A 14,788-nucleotide genomic window follows, 5' to 3' on the forward strand; every position below is an offset into this window, starting at 1 on the left:
GCCATGGGCGCCGGTGGTGCTCCCTCCTGAACCAAGGCGAGGTGCGTCTCACGCGCCTTCCGAGCCTTATATGCATCAACGACCTCCTGTGGTGCGCGGCACTGGCGGGAGAAATGCTCCACCGAGCCACAACGGAAGCAGTCCTGAGGCCTTTGCCCTCCCTTGCCTGGCTTGTTCTGCTTAGCCGGGGCGGGGGGGGTGAGGGCCCTTCTTCTTGCCATTCCGGCCCCTCTTCTTCTGTTGAGGCTTGCGGGCTTTGAGAGCGTTCACCTCCTGGCGAGAACTCCCCCCAAGTGGTTGCGCGACAAAGTTCTTTTTGAGAACCTCGTCCTGCGCCTCCACCACCTGGAGGACGTCAATCAACTCTGAATACCTCGTGTAGTTCCCCTGGCGGTAGTTCCGTGAGGACTGGACCGCGTCGGGGTGGAAAGTGGATAGGGTTTTCTCAATCTTCTGGGAGTCGGTAATCTCAGTACCACACAACCGAAGAGTCGTACAAATCCGGTGCAGAGCCGAATTGTACTCTCCAACCGTCTTGAAGTCCGCAAACCTCAGACGGATCCACTCTGCCTCTGCACGTGGCTTCACAGTGTACTTCAGCCGCTCAAACCGCTGCTTAAGAGCGGTCCAAAGGCCAGAAGCACTGCGCTCAGCCATATACTCATCTTTCAGAGTAGGTGACAGGTGATGACGGAGAAAGTGCAGAGCCTGCGCATTCTCAGTTTCGAACTTGGGGTCAGTGACGGCCAGCTGGGCCCCCTTACCGATCGCCCTCAGGGGGGTTTTGCCCTGGAGAAAGATCTCGCAGTCCGAGGACCATGACAGGTAGTTTAGCCCTGTCTGGGCCAACTCAGGAAACTCCTTGTTGACAATTCCGGCCATCTGCGATTTATGCAAAAATCATGAAATTACAGCAGGTAATCTTTTGCACAAAGCGATGTTGATAAACTTATTCAATAAAATGACGTTCCAATATTTAAAACATGCTATTATATGACTTACTAAATGATTAAGAGTGCTAAACAATTAATCTACAGCAGTAAAATCATACTATAATATCATGTTACAAAAGATAGCATGTTAAGCGCATCTAGTATGTGAAAACTAGCCCAAAAATTGAATTCCCGAGGCATTTTTAAGCCCAAATACGTGTTTTCAGTGAAAACAGACAGTTCCAGGAGCTTCTACGCGAAATATTACAGCAGGAATAAAACTTGCGTAAACTCTGGAAACTACGGGGGCTAAACCGCAAAAATCCCGCGCTGCAGTCCGGCTCAGTTCTGTTGGCCCGTTTAGTGCGTAGCAGCCGGCCCCTCCCTCTCTCTCTTTTTTTTATGGAGCCAACAGCCGGGGCCCAGATGGGCCCGGCAGCCAGCAGGCCGGCCCAGGCGCTGCGCTGCCTTCCCTGGGGCGACGCTAGGGTTTCCCTAGCGCCCGCAGCGTGGATGCGGCGGCGGCCCCGGCATGTGGCGGCGGCGGCGGCCATCCCGGCACGGCGTCAGCAGGACGCGGCGGGGAGCGGCCATCGAGGCGCGTGCCAGCAGGGCGCGGTGGCTGGCCATCGGGGCGCGACGTCGAGCGCGCGCGCTGGCCAGCGGTGACGCGGCGACGGCGGTCAGCAGGGTGCGGCCATCAGTTACGCGGCGACCAGTGCCAGGCCAGCACGCACGCCGAGCGCGGCTACCACGCATGCAAGCGGGGGCGGCCTGCAGTCGGGCGGCGACCAGCGGGGCCGCGGCCAGCAGGGCACGCGGCGGGGCATCAGCAGGACGCGGCGACGGCGGATAGCAGTGTGGCGCCGGCGGCCAGCAGGGCACGCAGCGGGGCGTCAGCAGGACGCGGCGACGGCAGATAGCGGCGCGGCCGGCGGCCAGCGGGGTCGGCACGGGCATGCGTGTGTCTCGGGATTCCTAATCTTCGTCTTGTTCATCGGGAACATTGACGGCGCATGGCACAGCAGGTGCGTTGCGGCAGTACCACGATCATCTGGATCGCGATCTGTACCGACTCCCTATAGTGCAGTCAGCAAGTCCCTCTTAGTCCAAGAACATCGACATTGGTCGGCGACGTGTTCGTTCGCTCGGTTCTTGGGAGGAAAATCCGCACTATAGGTAGATCAAATCCGCAAAATAATCTAATCGCAAAAACGGAATCGTAGTAACGAGAGGAATCCATTTTTGCAAAAGTGGGGATCGAATCTTATACCTCCGCGGGATCGACGAAAGCCTGCGTGATGCAGGCTTGACCAGGCTTGACGGAGAGTTGATGGAGCGAAGCGTGCTAATAATGTGTTCCGCAACTCCGCCGGCGAGTCCGGTGCGAGTCCGGTCCGAGGTTGCGGAGCGAGGGCGAGCGTCGTAGACGAAGTAGTCGAACACGCGAAAGTAAATGATACAGAGAGATATGAAGGAGACCAACTTTATTAATCAATGATCAGGGATTACAATGATGGCTCCTCGTTGCTTTATATAGGGGTAAAGGGTTAAGGGATAAGTAGCGGAAACGGGAGGGGCTATATGCACGAGGCCGCCGCCACCCCTGGTGGCCCCGGTTACCCAACACCCCTCCCCCCTCCGCCTGCGCCGCGCACTGCAAACCCCCTCCCTCTCCACGGCAACCGCAGCCGAAAAAGCTCCACGGCAACCGCAGCCGAAAAAGCTCCCACTAGACACGAAACAGAGCACGAGGCTTCCACTTCCACGACGCAATCTCCACCCCCTTCTTCCTCCTGCACCCGCGCCCCACCCAAAAGGGAGCAAGAATCTGCGCCTGCACCGCCGTCCCTCCTTTCTCCCTCCTCCCCGCCTCCCCGGAGCCCGCCCAGCATCGGATCCTTCGCCCCCCGGTGCGGTTTCTGAATCCAGCCGAGCCAGCCCAGTCCCACCACCAGTGGGCGCCGTGGCGATTCCTTTCGCTGCTCATTTTCTGGTGTAACTACCACCGGCCCCGGCCATCTATCCCATCTCCCTGCGCTTTTGCGTCGGCGAGGTTCTCCTCCAACTCCAACCAAGCTTTTCCAACGGCACGGGTTTGTCCCTCACCGGAGGGAGGCCCACCACTCCTGTCGTCTTGCTGGCGCTGGCACTCTAGTCCTTCCTAGGTTGTCCCTCCCTACATCGTCTTGGGGCGGTCCGAATCTTCAGTCAGGTCCGTCCGTGCTTGCCTGGTTTTTGGTTTATTTTTAACCCCTTCCTTTTCTGCCGAGATCTCGTTGTTGCTCTCCGGTTTGAATGAGAAATTCGTCGCCGGTTGTTGAAAACAGTGCAATTTCCTCTTACTCCTCCTCCCAGGAAGGTATTCTACCCTTGCTTGTGTCTGGGGTTTCGCTCGTTGCTTCCCAACTGTCCAAGGTTTTGCCAAGTTTGGGTGACCAAGGATTCCTGGTGAGGAGGATTTTGGTTCCCCTGAAGCTCCTTGGTGCTCCGAATTTGGGGGGTTTTGGAGGAAAGCTCTAAGTCTTGGCCTCCTGCTCCTTGGTTAGTCCGACCAAGGCCGAAGAAGAAGCTGCCAATGGAGCCGCCTAGCAGTAGCAGGCTCTGGGCTTCTCTCTGGACCTTCATCAAGTTCCTGCCCTACTTCTGCGGCCTCTTCATCCTTGGGCTCATTAAAGGTGACATCCTGATCTCTCTACTCTGTTGCTTCTTTTGGTGTGCAAGTCTGATCTGTCATGTGTGAGTAAAATGGAGTGGTCATATGTGGCTGTGCATTTCCTTGCCTTGTATGGTAGTCCCTTGATTTCTCTGCTGCTTGTGTACATGCCTGACAGGCATTACTCACTATGCTGTTCCAGCTTTTGTTATGATATGACCAGATTGCTTTCACCTGGCTTGAGTTATTAGCTTTCAAAAGTAGTTGTTGGTTTTAACTCATGGGCTGGTATCATTTCAGTTTACTCTGTTCATTATTGGATAACAGTGTCTATGTTTTAATTATCAAATAACCCTTTGTTGACAGATGGTATGCACTTTCACCCATAAGGCTACATGGGCTTCAACCTGAAAAATCTTGTGGTTTCTCACACACAAAAATATGCTCAGAACTAGCATCAATTTGAGCCTGTTAGAAAATGTTCTCCTTGTCTTGTCTATAGAAGTATTTAATATTTGTTGATTTGGTGTTTTTTGAGATTGTGTACAACCGAAACCATGAAGTTTGTTAGGTACATATGTGACCTTGTGGATTTACTGTGCCGTTTGAATGCTTTCGGTTGAATTATGTCGCCTGTTGTCTGTTGATGTGTGCATGCAAGCCATAGATTTGCAAATGAATGACAGACTTTCATGGGGATCAATGTATGTAAAAGCTGAAATTGCAGCTCTGTTGTGTGCTTAAATACTTCTATTTGCGTTGTTAGTTCATTTTTGTTTGATTCTTCTACATATTTAAACTATGTATCGTATCCCCTCACTTCATACTATTCTGTCTAACAGGTATTCTGCTATGCCCTTGGGCATGCCTTATTATGGCAATCGGAATATCTGCACTAATTCTTGGGTTATGGCCTATGCATCTGATTTGGACATACTACTGCATCATCAGGTACAGTGTGTATCTTCTGCAGTTTCACCCTTAGCAAGCACATTAATACGCGTCTAAATACTCATATTATTTGTCCTCTTTTTGTCGAAGGCAGAACCAGAATGGTTGGACCTGTAGTAAAGCTTCTACTTCTTGTTGCTGCCACTGTGATCTTGATCTTATGGTTGATAGTTGGCATCCCGGGAAGCGTTTTGGCTGGATTATTATATGGCTTTCTAGCACCAATAATGGCCACGTTCGATGCAGTTGGCGAAGGCAAAGAAAATACATTTGTTCATTGCTTTGTGGTAAATTTTCTTTTGGTGAAACATGCCATTCCATTGTATTTATGCCCTTCCTGCTTTCTTAGAACATATTTTACATGTTACCATCTCAAAACTGCAGGATGGAACATGGAGCACTATTACTGGTAGTTGTACAGTGGTCAGAGATTTGAAAGACATGCTTTTCCACTCCTATTTCTCAATTATGGATGACCTTCGTCTTCAGACACCTTGTGGAAAGCCATATGAGATAAGGTTTGCTTCCTGTTTGTATCTAGTACTAGCCTTTAACTTATATGACCTTCATCACATATGCAAACTAGCTCCTTTTATGGTTGACTTCATAGCCGAGAGAAATGAGCCCTAGATGCAGTGCTCTGTATTTAGGCAGCACATCTCTTTTTGTTCTTCCTTGAAGAATTATGGATTATAAATATTGAGTACAAATATTTATTTACAGATTGCTTGATATTCCCGGGGCGTTGTTGTCTGCTGCTTGTGGACTCATACTGGATGTAATAATGTTCACACTAATTGCCATCTACAAGTGCCCTGTGATGCTTTTCAAAGGATGGAAACGACTGATTCAGGATTTGATTGGGAGAGAAGGACCTTTTCTGGAGACAGCGTGTGTGCCATTCGCAGGTCTTGCTATTCTTCTCTGGCCATTTGCGGTACTAGGGGCTGTTCTTGCATCTATCCTGTCCAGTATTCCTTTAGGCCTATTTGGTGCAGTTGTAGCTTACCAGGTATGGTAACTTGTACTTGCATAAATTATCATCTAGTAAAAATGCTAGGCGATATCCTTTTTCTTTTTGAAGTCATGGAGCCTTGCTCGTGTTGATTTCTCAGGAATCCTCTGTAGTCATGGGACTCTCTTATGCTGTCTCATCTGTGTCCATCTTTGATGAGTACACGAATGATGTGCTTGACATGGCACCGGGATCTTGCTTCCCAAGGTATAACCATAAACCATATTGCATGCCTTTGGATCAAATCATAAATAACTTAAGGTTTCTTGTACTGACGTTTGAACTCTCTAGGTTGAAATATCGGAAACAGAAAAATGAAGATTCTTCACATGGTGGTCAACTATCTAAGCCAGGCTCATTCGACAAGGAGAACCAAGAAGGAAAGAAACCTCTAAACCGTGTCACATCATTTAAGAACAGCATGGATGAGTTCAATCCATTCAAGGTTATCTTTTCTTGCTAATACATTAATAGATCACAATGCTTCTGCGTCTTGTGACCAGCTTCACTTTTTGTACAGTCCAATAGGAATAGCATATGTTGGGAATAGGTTATTCAATTTTGTAAATGTCATTATCTGCTGCTTTCTATTCCTTAATAATATTTGAACTTCCAGAATCGGGACATATAACCGATTGTAGCTGTTATGCAGATGCTGGACCACTTATTTGCTGAATGCAAGCGGCAGGGAGAGGTTTTGGTGAATGAAGGAGTGATAACAATGAAAGACATCCAAGAAACGAAGTCAGGCAAAGTTGGCAGTGGGGTTCTTAACGTTGGTTTACCGGCATATGTAATCCTTAATGCACTCCTTCGATCTGCAAAATCTAACTCTAATGGCCTAATCTTGAGTAAGTTCACATAAAAACTTTCCTGTTACACCACTACCTGAAGGGTGTTATGATTACCTTAGCCTGACCTGCTTTGGAACATATTCAGGTGATGGCACTGAGATTACATCTGATAATAGGCCTAAAAGCACTCTCTTTGACTGGTTCTTCGACCCTCTTATGATCATCAAGGAACAAATTAAAGCCGAAAATTTCACAGAAGAAGAGGAAGAATGCCTCAAAATGCGAGTCTTGATGGTTGGTGAGCCCAGTAACCTCAAGGTCACTCTTCCTCATGTGCCATCACTGAATGAGCGGAAAAAAGCAGAAATCGACGCATTTGCTCGAAGGTACCGCCCTGCTCATTCTTTCATTTTGGTCAACACTATCACTGATATTTGCGACCGCCTGCTCCTTCTCTGTATCATCAAAGATTGCAAGGAATCACAAAGTCGATATCGAGATATCCTACATCCAAGCGTCGTTTCGATGTTCTTGTGAAGTCTCTCTTGTCGGAGCTCGAGAGGACGATGGGTGGCAGCGCGCCTGTCAATGGATCCCAAGCGTTAAGGTTGAGAGGCGGTATTGCCCGAATGCTTAGCCAGAAATCCGTTGGGAAGACGGCAAACATCATGGATGAAGATCCAGAAGCGCAAGTGGCAAGGAAGGCTCTCACTCCATGATAACTTTGATGATGTATTGTGTAGCTGACAAGCTAGCGAGAGGCCAACTCTGTAAAAAATGTGTAAAAGAGAAGCAGCTATGAGCTACTAGTATGAACGTTCTTAGGTGTAGCTTGGGTTGTTGTAAGTTTTGTTGTGCAAACATTTATTGCAGATCTCGCTAGTATGTTGGCATTTGAACCTGTCTCTCTGATATCACGAGGAGAAACTTGCATTAAACAAAACTCCAGGATTTGGTAACTGGTTTTACTGGGGCTAATTTGTTACACAAACTTCAGGGCTGTTTGGTTCTATGCCTTGCATTGCCACACATTTTTGCCAAACTTGCCTAAGGTTAGTTTAACAAAATGAGAGTCACAAGTTGGCAAGCCTAAGGGAATCTTGCCACACTTTTTGTGTGTATGTCATGTGGGGCCCTAATATGGCTTGCCTAAGGTGTGGCTTGAACCAAACACTTGGTCAAACTTGCCTAACCTAAGCGTGGCAACCTTTGGCAATCTTAATCACAAACCAAACAGCTGGAGGTGTAACAAATTAGAACATTCATCGACTCATCCACAGGCAACAACAAAGAGACCAATTGTCCAAAATAGCCACGGTGAAAGACCACAAACTGAATACAGCTGGAGGTGTTTATAATTTACTTCTAACATCTATAGCCAGACATGTTCAGCAGCTAAACCCACACATGCGCAAAATTTTGGGAATTGCGTGAAACTCGCGTCGATTTAAGCACCAGGTCCGTCCATTGATTCAGCCCCAAAGACTATCTGGAGGCTGGCTATCAGGCACCTCGGTGTCCTCCAGCAGCTCGGTTGGTTTCAGCCTCGCCTTCTTGTAGCTACTGGAGCCTCGGAGGACGGAGTTGATGTCACTCCTCTGTGACCTGAACAAATGGGATCAAAGCAACTCAGGTCTCAAGCAAGCTTCAACATTGTAGACCAGTAAAAGGCGAAAATCAGACTATGTTCGTCTAGTCAAGCAGTTCTATCCAAAATGTTACCGTGCATGCATCTACACCCAGTGGGGATACAAGACGGCTACAACATAACTACCATAGTAAGTTAATGTGTACCCTCCTCGCTCGTTCACATTTGCAGTGTGCTAAACTAGTTCGTCTAGTCAAGCAGTTCTATCCAAACTAGTTTTTTTTTAATATACAGATTTAAGAACTTACAGCGATGCAATGCCTTCATCATCAGGTACGTCGCTTCCCTCCCAGGCCGTGGATGAAATTCCTGTTGAATGCACATCAGTTAGCCAATTTCCACAAGTGGACCAGCGTATCATCAGATGCAAAGTCGGAAAACAGTTCGTGAGCAGCCACACTGAATAACAAACACAGGGCAAACCGTGGATTGTGGATGTCTATGAACAGAATACTAAAATAAGTACCAGTGTATTGTGTGCCATTCTGGAGATACACTTAATACTGAAAAGGGGAATTTATCAAAGCAAAGCAAGAATTTTGGAATGAGTTCCACCACGGCAGAGGAATACATAAAAGATAAGCAGTTATATTCAGTAAGTAAATAAATGCATAACAAGTGCAAATGCAATCCAGCATAAAGTTGGCCAGCTAGTACCTATTCCAAGTTACATGTTCCTACCTGAGTCAGCAGATGTGGATGAATCATCTGATGAGTTTTCCTTGCCAACCTTTTCACCCATGGTGTTCAATAGTTCATCAGAGTCTTCACTTATGGTGTCACTGAAAATTGCGCCAGCGCCTCTCTTACTAGTATCCTTCTTGGATTTGTCATTGAGCTGTTCAAATTTTTTTCTTGGAACTTTCCGAACTGCTACTCTAAATCGGTTAACAGCTGGTGTGCCATAAGTGCTTTCATTTGATGCTTGTGGGCTGATGGGACTGCTCTGAACAACATTGCTTACAACCTTAGGATTTGCATTTTCCCTCCCATCAATAGACCCGTCATGTTTTCTATTCTTACCATGATGCTTTGTCTGAGAAGTAGAGTTCATTTGTTCTTTGCCCATGCGTGCATGGTCCTTCTCAGTGGGCAAATCAGTCTGATTGTCAGCACCAACCTTGCTTTGGCGGGGCTTCTTTTCAAAAGTGCTATCACGTGTGGCATCTTCTTTTTCCTGTTCCTTCTTCTCTTTTGCATTGCCCTGATCCATTCTTCCTTTCTGCGGTGCAGAAGTGTCAGTATCTTGATTACCACCATCAGGATTTTGACACTCGGGTTTGACCAAATCCTGTTTTCTTTTGCTCTTCTTTTTCTCCTTGGTTTTCCTCACATTACCATCTTCTCTGTTAATGTTTTCTGCTTCAGTCTCCTGTTGCGGCATACTATTATCCTTGGTGATTTTATCACTGTTCTCTTTTGCATTGCCCTGTTCTATTCTTCCCTTCTGCACAACAGAATGCAGCAAATTTTGTGAACAATTATCAGTGTCTTCATTATTACCAATAGGGTTTTCAGACTCGGGTTTGACCAAATCCTGCTTTCTTTTGCTCTTCTTTTTCTCCTTGGCCTTTTCCACATTACCATCTTCTCTGTTCGTGTTTTCTGCTGAAACAGATGGCACACCCACATTGCCAGTATCAAAATGATCAGCTACACTAGTTTTATCTGTATGAAGATGGGATTCTGGCAGATCATTTGGTTCAATAATACCAGCATGTTGAGACTGCATATCTGGTTTTCTTTTGCTTTTCTTTTTTCCCTTAACTTCCCTTATAGTAGTTTCATCATTGTTTTCTGCAGAAACAGATGGGCCATTCATCACACTGGGGCTAAAATGGTCCAAGAAATTAATTTTGCCATTTTCAGAACGAATCGCTGCAGAATCATTTGGTTCAACAGCACCAGCAGAACCTTTAGGAATAGCTGCTCCCTCCTGAGCCCTGGAGTTCATCAAATCTGCAACAGAACCTTGTTCCAAAGCAGTATCCTGACTCTGAAGTTCAGTCTTGGAAGATTTCTTCCTTCCCTTTCGAGCATTAGGCTTATCATGCATGATAATTGTGCCATCTTTATGAAGTACTGATGATTCTGTTGGAGCTCCTACTATATTTTTGTCATTACGAGGCCCACCATCAGTTACATATTTTTCCTGGTCATCCTTTATGAACTGATTATCTTGTCCATATGTAGGATGATTTATTTCCTGTATTGTAGGAGTCTGAGTCTTCAAAGACTTTCTGCTTTTCTGCCGTAATACTTGACCAGTACTTGCAGGAGCGTCAACTGAAGAACCTTCCAGAAGCAATTCCTCTTTGGTGTCATTTCCTCCTTCCAAGTCCTCTGTGGGAACCTGTCTGACTTGCACACCCAAAGACTGAATATCTTTACTGCTATCGGTAGACACATGCTTTAATGAAGTCTTCTTTCTCTGACGCTTACTGGATTTGGTTCTGCCATCAGCTGGCACTACTGTATTCTCAGTCAAAACATCATTAAGATCATCAGACTGATTATCTGCTGGATATTTCAGAGGTAAGGCTGCACTAACAACACCTTCAGTGTGTTCCTTTACTGGATCTCCACTTAAGTTGTCTGTGCATCCTAAATCTGCCAATACCTCATTAATCACATTGGTTGCTGCTACATCCGCGGTTCCATCAAGCTTCCTGCAAGCACTACCCGTTGCTTCTCCTATAGTGCCTTGTGTTGTTTGCTCTGCATTTAGGGGATCGTCACTTGCATGCTGTGTCGAGCTTCCACCTGTAGTGGGTCCAGATGATTTTGTCAAAGGATCATCCTTTGAAGACTCCAAGCGGAGTTTTCTCTTCTTTTTACGCTTCCCATCACCAGTTGGATTTTCTGTTACAGTAGAATCCCCTTGATTCACCTTGCTTGGTTCATTTACAGTCTCCACCTGAGCATTTGCAATGGATCCAGATGGTTTTGTCACACCTTGAGTAGTAGGACCATCCTTTGAAGACTCCGAGTGGCGCCTTTTCTTCTTCTTCAGCTTTCCATCACCATCTGAATGTTCTATGACATTACAATCCCCTCGCTGCACATTACTTGTGATGTGCCACTTATAAGGGTCATTTAAGATGTCCCCCTGAGTAGACACTATATCTGATTTGGCTGCTTTCTCGCTATACCCAGACTGGTCTTTTGCTTCAGCAGTATCCATGGAAGATAGGCCAACAGAACTAACCTTATTTGATTCCTGGCAATTCTTCTCATGAGAAATATTACCGGCTGTATCTGCCATATCCAGGACATTCTCACTTTTACTTCCTTTCTCCATGTTGCTTACCTCAACTCCTCTTTCATCATGATATTCATCATTGATTCCTTCTGCAATTGTTTCTTCACCAGCTACAACTTTGGAAGTGGAATTACTGGTCTCTCCAACTGCCGGATTTCCATATCCTTCATGTACAATACCAATGTTACTTTTGTCAGCAACTAGATCAGTAGTTGCCTGAGCATCAGTACCCAACTGGCTTCCACTATTGAGTTGTGATGATGGAAGATGCATGTCAGATGGTCTGACCATTGCTTTGTCTCTGCTAGTCATTTCAACATTATCTACACCATCACCTTGTTGCCCTTGGTTTTCATGAAGCAGGCCTCCATCTAACGCTTTTGGTACCTCCACTGTTCCAGCTGATGGTTTTGTTATTTCTTGGGCATCTTTGGGAGCGACTGACTGATGTTTTTTCCTTTTCTTATTCTTTCCAGGAATGATTGGATTTTCAGGCTGGATTGAATCCTCTTGTGCATTTCCATGTGATTCTTGCTGAAAAGAATTGCTTGGAATTACCCCAAGAGAATTAGTGTTTGTTTCCAATGAAGGCTTATCCAAGCTATTCACATCCCTGGTTTTGTAATCATTAGTTTCTCTAACAGGATCTACAGCTGACATGTTAACAGAATCAGTCCTTCTAGCCCTTTTGCGCTCCTTTTCCTGAGAGGGATCATCCAGTGCATGAAGCTCTCCCACCGTTCCCTCCCTTGTCCCCACTTGCTTGTCACCAGAAACAACACCAAGATCATGGTCTTCGACACTATGCAGAAGGTTTTCCTTTCTTGCGAGTAACTCTTCTCCAACCAGGGCCACATTGCTTTGATTTGAAAATCTACTGACATTTGCCACAGAATTTGTTTGTACATCAGTAGCCAGGCTTACTGCTGCATCCTTCTTTGTAACCGTATTCGGATGTGACGAGGATGACAGCTGCACATCATTTGGCACTGCATCATGTGCATGAACATTAAGCAATGCTGCAGCCTCCTCACTACCTACAAAAGCACATGAAGTATTAGATTTTAAAATAACTCAGCATAAACTATATGAAGGGAAATCAACAATATTAGCAGGTTCAACCTCATGCCTCAACAGACGATACAACTACGGACAGCATAAATTTTAACAACTTACATGCATACTGAAAAGAGGTTAATCATATGCATGAGAAAGAACATATTGACTCGAGCATGTCAAAGAAATCCACAGCCTCCACTGAGCGAGAAGGAGCTGTAGGTTGACCATACACAGGAGATTTGACACAAAGGTTCGCTTCAGAAACACAAAAACTTGAATGATCAATTCAACTGAATAGCTAACCTCATATCCCGAATAAGACATTAACCAACAATAAGCAAACTACAAAACAGTAGCGATGCTAACTTGACTCAACAATTAATACAATTCAAATGCCACAGTGGCTGCTAACTCAATACCTTCCAGCATTTGAGGATTTACACCGCCTGATATTGTTGCAGGCAACTCCATAAGACGTTTGTCCATATCAACTCCAAGACAACCTCTACTTGATCTCCCTCTATCCTCGTCTCTGCAGTAGTGTGAGTCCGTCGCAACTGCTACCATCTTGACATGCAGAAAGCACCCAGCTTTGACTTTGGAAAATGCACTCCTCAATGCCATCGAATCAGAGAGGTGGTACATTGCACCCTTGCGTAGCACCTGGCGGAAATACTAACACATTTAGAAACTTGCATTACCCTTTGAAGGGTCTCCAGATTGCACATGCTAACTGTATGGAGTTTCGGAAGAACATGCCATTCAGTCCAGGACTGTAGCACCTGGCGGAAATACTAACACATTTAGAAACTTGCATTACCCTTTGAAGGGTCTCCAGATTGCACATGCTAACTGTATGGAGTTTCGGAAGAACATCCATTCAGTCCAGGACTACGAGGGGGGAAATGAGTTGCCCTGACTATCAGAATCAAGATATACATCTTTGAAGAATCACAATTCATGTATATATTCAATGAACTTTGTCAATTTTGATAGCCATCTATTGCATTTTTTATCAAAGAAACCGGAATTGTTAGTTAGCTCAATCTCCATTAGGCGTTTGACGAACCATACACACTGATTCGGAGGCAGGGTTTATTGAGGTTTTGGGGTTTGGAGGCACTATGCTCCCAGCTGATCAGACGCCAATTAAGTAAAACGTGCCCATACTAAAGCATCTGATCACCTAACAAAACACAGGAAAACCTACACCGAAATGTCCATACACGAGACAAGCTACATGTCAAAATACAAGAAATCTAAGAGACCCTGAGGAGCTTACTACCCTACATCCGAAAAAAAAAATCATGTAAAAACATGAAAAGGATCGAAGCCGTAAACTAGAACCTGAAAGGACTTGACGGCGACGGGGCCGAGGTCGGGGAAGGCGGCGGCGTGCTCCACGGCCACTTGCGCTGCGGGGAGGCAAACAAGCGAATCAGATAAGGTTATTCCGGTTTGGGTTTGATAGGAGGAGGGGAGGCGACGAGAGGCTTACACTTGAGGCGGCGGATGGTGGAGTCCGCGGCGACGTTCAGGGCGAGGAGCGTGCCGAGGTCGGTGTCGAGGAACAGGGACAGGTGGGCGCCTCCGTCGGCGGAGCGCGCCTGCGGCGGCGGCGGTGACGGCGACGACCGCGGGCCGGCCATTGCTGGGGTGCGGCCGCCGCCAGCAAGAGAGGGGAGGAGAGGGGTTTGGCAGAGAGAGACGAGAAGTGGCGTATTTTGAGGGTGCGCTTTAGGTTATAGGCCAACCATTTCGAAATTACTGGAGATTTTTTTAGGATGGGCGCGCGCGCATAGCCAAAATAAAGAGGCGGAATTTCTTTTTAAGAATAAAGAGGCAGATTTGGTTCTACAGTACAAAGCATTTGCCCTTTTTCACAAGAAGGTCTTTTTTATTACACCACAAAGAGTTTCCTCTCGTTTAACTCCAAATTTACATTTGACAAATGTATTCTTTCTGTCAAATGAGCACTGCATATATTAACTACAAAGAGATAATACTATGTAGTACTACAAACCATGACATGCTTATATAAGGTGTACTCACAAAAAAAAGTTATATAAGGTGGAGCTTGTAGAAAAAATGAATATGTGGAAAAAGATTGCTTGCCAACTAGCAGCATGTTGCCTTTGATTGATGTTTCTTTTTGGAGGAAGCTAGTCCTTTAGGGCTTAAATGCGCAGCTTGTCGGCTGTGAAAGGTATACCTTTCCTTTCCCACCTGTTTTCGGTGTCTAAGTAGGTAAGTACGCTCGGCCCAGTACTAAACTTTAGCATTAAAGCCAGAGTCCTTCTTTTTATGAATGTTCAGGACATGGGATATTTCATTGATCTATCAGCAGTGTACATATACAAATCGTGCAATGCAGCATAAGACCATCTGCAAATACAATTGTATTGAGACAGTTCTCATTGCTCGAAGCTAAACATCTGGAACTTGAACATCTATTCTGAATCTTTAGTGCT

The 14,788-nt window shown here is 46.1% G+C and overlaps 2 protein-coding genes across 2 annotated transcripts; one reads left to right on the plus strand and one right to left on the minus strand.

The window, feature by feature from the left end:
• Nucleotides 1-2,573: 2,573 nt before the first annotated feature.
• LOC123053686 (uncharacterized membrane protein At3g27390) lies at nucleotides 2,574-7,318 on the plus strand. Its single transcript, XM_044477211.1, has 11 exons — nucleotides 2,574-3,147; nucleotides 3,291-3,610; nucleotides 4,431-4,539; nucleotides 4,634-4,826; nucleotides 4,924-5,057; nucleotides 5,263-5,551; nucleotides 5,655-5,761; nucleotides 5,846-5,999; nucleotides 6,207-6,405; nucleotides 6,494-6,734; nucleotides 6,818-7,318. The coding sequence occupies exons 2-11, from the start codon at nucleotides 3,511-3,513 to the stop codon at nucleotides 7,065-7,067; spliced, it is 1,776 nt and encodes a 591-aa protein (XP_044333146.1). The 5' UTR covers nucleotides 2,574-3,147; nucleotides 3,291-3,510; the 3' UTR covers nucleotides 7,068-7,318.
• A 274-nt stretch (nucleotides 7,319-7,592) lies between these two features.
• On the minus strand, nucleotides 7,593-14,047 carry LOC123053685 (uncharacterized). Its single transcript, XM_044477209.1, has 6 exons — nucleotides 13,816-14,047; nucleotides 13,665-13,732; nucleotides 12,737-12,980; nucleotides 8,678-12,295; nucleotides 8,245-8,305; nucleotides 7,593-7,953 (listed from the first exon to the last, which is right to left on the minus strand). The coding sequence occupies exons 1-6, from the start codon at nucleotides 13,964-13,966 to the stop codon at nucleotides 7,821-7,823; spliced, it is 4,275 nt and encodes a 1,424-aa protein (XP_044333144.1). The 5' UTR covers nucleotides 13,967-14,047; the 3' UTR covers nucleotides 7,593-7,820.
• Between the last annotated feature and the right edge of the window lie 741 nt (nucleotides 14,048-14,788).

The sequence above is a fragment of the Triticum aestivum genome, chromosome 2D, assembly GCF_018294505.1.
Source record: "Triticum aestivum cultivar Chinese Spring chromosome 2D, IWGSC CS RefSeq v2.1, whole genome shotgun sequence".
Lineage (NCBI taxonomy): Eukaryota > Viridiplantae > Streptophyta > Magnoliopsida > Poales > Poaceae > Triticum > Triticum aestivum.

Bases quoted from the DNA above. Each gene is read 5' to 3' on its own strand.
- LOC123053686 (XM_044477211.1), top strand. From the start codon at position 3,511: ATGGAGCCGCCTAGCAGTAGCAGGCTCTGGGCTTCTCTCTGGACCTTC. The intron at 5,058-5,262 runs GTTTGCTTCCTG...ATTTATTTACAG, and splicing joins GGAAAGCCATATGAGATAAG to ATTGCTTGATATTCCCGGGG. The intron at 5,552-5,654 runs GTATGGTAACTT...TTGATTTCTCAG, and splicing joins GTGCAGTTGTAGCTTACCAG to GAATCCTCTGTAGTCATGGG.
- LOC123053685 (XM_044477209.1), bottom strand. From the start codon at position 13,966: ATGGCCGGCCCGCGGTCGTCGCCGTCACCGCCGCCGCCGCAGGCGCGC. The intron at 13,733-13,815 runs GTAAGCCTCTCG...GCCTCCCCGCAG, and splicing joins CACCATCCGCCGCCTCAAGT to CGCAAGTGGCCGTGGAGCAC. The intron at 12,981-13,664 runs GTTCTAGTTTAC...TATTTCCGCCAG, and splicing joins TCGCCGTCAAGTCCTTTCAG to GTGCTACGCAAGGGTGCAAT.